Here is a 7547-nt window from a genome sequence, read left to right as displayed (position 1 = left end):
AAAGCCCTAACATAAATAAAAAGATAAAAGAAATGACCAAATATGTGATTTTAAGTTAATTTATTAATTCATCTTTTTGCAAGGATGAATTTGGATAAAATGTTTATCAGTTAATGAAACAGTCGTATTTTAGCCATATATTACTATACAGACAAAATAGACAGACATTAAGAATATGACTTTAATACTGAGAAACTCTATTTGCAGTCATTACCTAATAATTTTTGTTAATCTATTTTTTTTTTAATATTTTGCCGTTATTTTTAATATATACGAGTATGTATACAGAGTGGTGCACGAAATTATCTAACATTTGGTTTTGTTAAAAAATATTTATTTGAATTGCGATACAGAAAAGTAAAATACAATGTGTTTAGTATATACCTGGAGATTATGTTCTGCTTATCATATGTTCAATATGACCACCATCACATCTAGCAAATCCATCAACATGAACTCCTACATTGTTAGTAACTCGACGACAAATATCCTCAGTTATCTCATTGCACGCCTCGATGATCGGGACCCACAGTTCCATCACTGTACAAGGATGTTTAGGAAAATTTTTTCCTTCTTTAATCCCCAAAGAAAATAATCACACGGATTCAAATCAGGACTGTTCGGGGGCAGTTCTATTCGCACACAAAACGATTACGAAATCGGTTTGAAATGACATTTGCGTTAAAAGTTTCATGCAAAAAGTCTAAACCAACATTAGCTGTGAGTGGTCTGGCTCCATCCTGCATGAATAGAGTTGCTGTACGTCCTGATTTTTTGAGACTGTCACTTGTTTTATCCTCAACGTCCTGGTGACCCGAGAAGGATTTTCAGGATATTAAATTATCCCGGTTTGGTAAATAATATAAACATTATTTTTCGGAAGACAAATTTCACTCTAATTTAGGGAAATTTTATGCGTTGAGGGTTGACAACTTCTGACCTGCGCGCCTGCCTGCAGACAGCAGATGTCAAACCAAAACAAAAGCCAAATCAAGGTTAGTCACTTCACTGCTCACAGACAGTTTGTGTCATTACTGTTATTTTGGAGTTTAGGCTATTTCATTGTGCACATATTTAAGTTGCTGCATGTTAGTGTAGCGTTTGCATGTACAATGCCAAAATGAAAATGTCATTTCAGAGAACAATATTCTAAGGTGAACTTTTATTAAAAAGGAGAAGAATGAAGAAGAAGCATATTGTTCTTTCTGCAACAAGTTCATCTCAGTAAGTCACGGCATTAGAGCTGATCTGTTAAACCATTTAAAAACAAACATAAAAATAGCATGTACGGTGTGAATTCTTCTAAGATGATTGGCGAATTTTTTTGTGAAAAAGGATTCGAAAGAAGAAGTAATCATAGCTACTGCTGATCTTACAGCAGGTACCATGTTGTAAAATAGCATCGCTCTTTTAAATCAGTTGATTATTCAAATAAGTTAAATCCGAATATTTATCCCGACTCTAAGGTTACAGTAAAACAATAAACAGCACGCACTAAAGCTACTCATTTATCAGTTACATGCTTTCTTCACATTCAGTTAGTACTTGGGTTTCAGAATTAGAAGAAATTCCATATTATGAAGTTTCAACTGATGCTAGTGACCATAAAGCAGAAAAATATTTCCTGTTGTTGTTCAATATTTTAAAGAAGATGATTATATTACCAGTAAAATAATAAAGGTTTCATCACTGAAAGATAACAGTTCAGATACTATAACCATCTACTGTTTAACAAGCAAGCCTAGCTGAAGTAAACCTCCCTTTAGATAAATATTCGTCATTTTGTGGTGATAACACAAAGGCTAATTTTGGAGGTGCGAACCACAAAGGGGTAAACAACATTTTCCACAAACTGCAAGGTAATTTGTGGAAAGACATAGAGGGGATTGGGTGCCCTGCACACACATTGCACAATACAGTTTCTTGTGCAGCTGATGTCCTTGCAATCGATTTTGACACAGTAGCTGTCAAACTGTTCAACTACTTCTCTACACAAGCAGAACTGAAGTTTCTGTGAGTTTGTTGATATAACTTACAAACAGTTGCTTTACCACTCAAGAACAAGATGGGTATCTCTTACGCCTGCAGTTGAATGAATTTTAAGTTTACAGGAAGCTTTGAAGGTGTAGTTCCTCAATCAGGAAAAATCCCCTAAAATACGCATGGACTTTTTCTCAACCACACTAAGTGAGGCTTATATGTGATTTCTCTACAAGCAGCTGTCTTTATTTCATAAAAAAAAATAAAAACAATTGAATCTTCAAATATTCAATTATTGAGGTTAAATCAATTCTCGACAAAACTTTGAAGGCTCTTAAAGAACAAAAAGAATCTCTCTTTATTGCGTTTAAAATTAAGCAAATAATTGTTAAAGAGAAAGAAAGTGATAAGATGTTTAATGGGGAATGTAAGGAATTTTTCCAGACAGCTTATGGTTAATTGGATAAGTGGAGTGAGTCCCTTCAGCACTTATCCACCTTTAACTGGATAATGCTAAAGCCAATCCCTAATTGGGATCAAATAGAAAAAAATCAGACATATTTTACCTCAAAAACATTTCTTTCCCAAGAAGTGAGGTTTATGATCAGTTTCTTTGCCTAAAGAGCACGGTTACAGTTTTAATGGACAAACAGCACGACGAAGGAGAGCCTAAATGGGAGAATTTAAACTCAAGTGAAAAGTAGATTAGGTGCTTTGAGAGTATGGATAAGCATCAGTATTCTCACTTGTTGAAAATGTTCCAATACTTATTTTTAATACCAGCTCACATGCAAACGTGGAGAGAATTTTTTCAGTGATGTCATCTCGGTGGACTAATGAGCCAACGGCCTTTCAGTGAAACAGTTTAAAACTTACTAATTTGTCTGTATTACTTCAACAAAACCTGTGTTGAATGTTATAATTATGGGAAAAATCAACCAGATCTTATAAAAGCTGCGAAGTCATCTGATAAATATGAATGTGCACTGGTACTCATACTTCTTTAGACTTAACTATGAACTTAAGAAGTATCCTGAGTTTTTAAATGAGCAACATTATAAACATCAGCAGTATCTCCAGTGAAGACTATTTTGCTCTGAAAGGACCTTTGGAAGAAATATTTTCAGTATTTTAAAAATAACTTTTATTAATTTCTAACAAAATATTAATCTTTCCAACAAACCAAACAAATTGTTTTTATACGTAATAAGTGTGTAAGCAAAAAGTATAAAAAGTGCAATTTATTAGATTTGAAAAGTTCTCTCAGATTTTAACAAATGATCTATTTTTTAAGATACCAAAGTAAGCAGAAACAGGTAAACAATCTGAATGTAAGTTTAATATCTCTGCAGTAAACTTTTTAATTTATAGAAGATTAGAACAAAATAAAGATGAACCCGAATTGGTTTCTGGAAAAGCACGGGAACAAAATGCAAATTTAGTCTACCGATTAATTTTAGGTTAGCTTGTATAAATCTGAATGTGACATTTATAATCTTAAAAAAAATTATTTAAAATGAAATAAAATGTTCAAGAATGATGGGATTAAAATATGAAATATAAACAGTTATATAAGTTGTATAAGAATCCAATAATTATAATAAAAGTAGAAAAGGTAAAGTAAGGAATGAGTCATAAATGAACCCTATTTTATTTACTTTTTAATTTTTATATGGAAGAACCATTAAAAGAATTTTTCTTGGAGACAGACCCTTAAATCTTATCAATAGACAGAGACTAAAAATTCACTGTACTAAGTCACTTTATCTGAAGTTTAGAATGAGTTAAAAGAAATGAATGACTTGAAATCATTAGAGAAAGTCAAATGAAAAATAAGTTTTATTAAACTATCATTAAAAGTAACTAAAACAATGAGAAATCAAATATTAAGATAGGGGAACACAATCTTTTTTTCAGATGTAAGGTTGGATAACAAATAAAATATCAAAAGCAGCCTGGAATATATTAGGAGAGCTGAAACACAAAAGAAGAAATTTTCCGGCATCAAAATACAAATACTGTTATTAGAAAGAAATTCTTAAATATATTTATTGTATACTATATTATGACAATTAATACTAACAATAGAGAAATTATAAAAAGAAAAATTAGAAACTACAGTGATGTTACGTATGAGGAGAAATTTGAAAACTGTTTTCTTCTGTTAGATAAAATAAGATTTAAATTATGAGTTGCATATAAGAAAATTTAAATTATGAGTTACATATAAGAAGATTAAATTTTTATGTAACATACAATATAACAATATATACAATACAATACAATATATATATACAATACAATATATACAATATAACAATACAAGAAAATAATCAACTTACTCTAAAACCTAATGAATCAAGCATAGAAGTCTGATCTTGTTCTCTTGGTCCAATATGTCTAGATGGAAATCCTTCAGATTTTGGTATCAATTCATCAAGTTTCGATCTACTATAAAATTTCATACAATTAGAAAATGTTCTATTAATGCCAAGACTTTTAAATAATACACTCCTATTAATTACATTTTTATTATATAAAACAGAATGTAATCGTAATTGTTTAAAATTTATTTTGTTTGTCATATTGTTTAGCATTTTTTTAAATAAAAATCACCCACTTTATTAAATTAGATAATATTTAATTCAGAAAATTAAAACGAATATTAAGTAAAATATAATCAAATAATAACTAGTAATAAAGCAAACCTGAATTACAATAATTAAATTAGAACTAGTACTCAAATATTTGTAACATAACTACTGTTATTTTATACATTTATAATTATATATTATTATCATACTGATAGTTCAAAAGGTTAATATTAAAAAAAAAACTACTGATATTAGTCAATTTAAAATACTATAACTGCTGTTTAATCTTTTTTTCATCTAATTTACGTGGTTAAAAATATTGTAAAAAAAAATAATTCACCACTAAACCTCAAACTTTGTACGTGAGAGTATGGAATAGACATTTTTTAGTGTATGAAAAATACCACGCCTGACCAGGGGATTCAAACCTAGGACCTTCTGAATGAAAGACTGAGATGCTACAACTATGAGTATGAACTATCATAACTACAAGTATGAACTATCATACTGATAGTTCAAAAGGTTAATATTAAAAAAAAAACTACTGATATTAGTCAATTTAAAATACTATAACTGCTGTTTAATCTTTTTTTCATCTAATTTACGTGGTTAAAAATATTGTAAAAAAAAATAATTCACCACTAAACCTCAAACTTTGTACGTGAGAGTATGGAATAGACATTTTTTAGTGTATGAAAAATACCACGCCTGACCAGGGGATTCAAACCTAGGACCTTCTGAATGAAAGACTGAGATGCTACAACTTCTCCATGGAGATCAGTGAACCAATATTTTAATTCACATATATGTAAATAATGCATCATTTTATACAAAAAGAAAAAAATATATATATATTTTTTTTTGTACTGGATTTTTAGCAGTTTACAACCATTATATGTTTATGTTCAAAAGTATAATAATATATTACATATTCAAAAAGGAAAGCTTTAAAAAAACTGGCTCAGTTGTGGTGAGATTACTAAAAGGTAAAATAGCAATAAAAAATAAGGGCTATAATTCGAAATAAATGATAAAATAAAACTTTTATGCAGAAGTTGTACTGTGCACAAAAACAATAAAACTATTCCTATTTCAATTTTTTTTTTATTTCTTCTTTTAATAAGCTCACACTAAATTAAAAATAAATAATCATAAAAACTTACTACTAACTCCTTGTTTAAAGCTGACTTGCAAAATTTTAAATTTAATGAAAAATTTAACAGATATATATATTTAGTGCATTTTTTATGATTATGTTTTTTTATGTTTATCAGATTTGAAATTTTTAGTTATTTTATTTTAATTAAATAAGCCTATAAATGTTCCCCGTGTGAAAACAACACTTCTAAAAGAAAGTAATCTGGATCTTTGATAAAAAGAAATGTGAATAAATGTAGAAAAACAATTTAGAGTGAGCTAAAGACACCTTGGAATAAGCAGGTATGCATTATTTTTATACTGAAATTTACTAATTAGTTTTCCTAAATTTCTGTTTGAAAATATTTGATATCTGAATGCTCCTCATTAATCTCTAATAATCTAATTTTAAGCAATGAAGATGATGAAAAAATGGAAAATATCTTCAAATAATCTATGTAGACAATGTAATTTTTCATTTAAAAATCCTACACTTAATCTGGAAAAAATTACAAAGGACACAGAGTTCCTCTCATACATTGTAGAGGTAGTTGCCTCTACTCATAAAAAGTAATTATCAAAACCAGTCCATTTAAAAGAGATTAAGTTTACATCAGCACCACAATGTTGTAATATCACATTCTTAAGCAAAACTCATACAATTCAACTAATGAATTCCCCAAGTTCATAGTAATCTCCGAAGTTCAAATATATCCAAAGTAATATAGATGTTAATATATCCAAAGTAATCCATAAATACACTTTAAAATCAGAAAATCCACTGTTATTGATACACTTACAGCATATCAAACTAACACATATTAGAAAGAATAAGATCACAGTCTTTGTCAAATGCAGTTAATATAGAAACCCGTATCAGTTAACAGCTACAAATGTAAATTAGGTAAAATAGCTCAACAGAATTAAATAAATATTCAGTATACACTAATTGCAACATAAGTCAAGAAACAAAAAAAGTAGGGGAAACAAAAAAAGTACGCAAAACGTATTTAATTCGCGCGGGTGTGGCGGTACTAGCGGCGACGGTCGGCACTAACTAAACTAATGTTAGAACAAATTTCGCTTTAGGGTAGATAGACCGGAGTAGCTAAACCCACCAGGTTGATCTAGTGGTGAACGCGTCTTCGCAAAATCAGCTGATTTGGAAGTCGAGAGTTCCAGCGTTCAAGTCCTAGTAAAGTCAGTTATTTTTACACGGATTTCAATACTAGATCGTGGATACCGGTGTTCTTTGGTGGTTGGGTTTTAATTAACCACACATCTCAGGAATGGTAGAACTGAGACCGTATAAGACTGCACTTAATTTACTCATACATATCATCCTCTGATATTATCTGAACGATAATTTCCGGAGGCTAAACAGGAAAAAGAAAGACCGGTATAGCCGCGAGGCTTAACGCACCAGGTACCGAGTCGACCGGGCGATCGAGTTCAAGACCAGGCCGGACCGAGTTACATTTTTACAATTTAAATATTATTCATTTATTTAATTCTATCGCTTACCTGTGACGTCACAACATAACATACAAGCATAACAATAGCATTTTTTGGGGTGGGGTGCAATTTTGCAAAACTCTTTTTGCAAATATTATTATTTTGTAACTGTTAACAAATGTGCCTTAAAATATGACCTTAATTAGGCGAAATCTGGAGATACTGAGGGTGACCTTGCTCTACAGCCTCACCCCCTTGACCTTTTAAGTTGAAAATGTAATGGTAATAATGCTCCATATATAGAAGTAATCTGATCAAATATAAAAGCAAATCTGGTCCAGCGGTTCTGGAGATAGGTAATTTAGAGGCCAATATCAAAAA

General features: G+C 30.2%; 1 protein-coding gene across 3 annotated transcripts in view; it reads right to left on the bottom strand.

The window, feature by feature from the left end:
* Nucleotides 1–3826: 3826 nt before the first annotated feature.
* LOC142324902 (evolutionarily conserved signaling intermediate in Toll pathway, mitochondrial-like) overlaps nt 3827–7547 on the bottom strand; it is a 28723-nt gene continuing 25002 nt past the window's right edge. The window contains exons 3-4 of one of the 3 annotated variants that reach the window (XM_075366021.1): nt 4323–4431; nt 3827–3954 (exon numbers count right to left, since the gene is read on the bottom strand). In XM_075366021.1, coding sequence (XP_075222136.1) covers nt 4409–4431 — 23 coding nt within the window. In that variant the 3' untranslated portion in view covers nt 3827–3954; nt 4323–4408. The remainder of the gene's footprint in view (nt 3955–4322; nt 4432–7547) is intronic. The other 2 variants (XM_075366022.1, XM_075366023.1) reach the window with 2 other exon arrangements.

The sequence above is a fragment of the Lycorma delicatula genome, chromosome 5 (assembly GCF_047948215.1).
Source record: "Lycorma delicatula isolate Av1 chromosome 5, ASM4794821v1, whole genome shotgun sequence".
Classification (NCBI taxonomy): domain Eukaryota; kingdom Metazoa; phylum Arthropoda; class Insecta; order Hemiptera; family Fulgoridae; genus Lycorma; species Lycorma delicatula.
Note: the sequence above shows the minus strand (reverse complement) of the source record. Positions and strands in the feature narration are given on the sequence as shown.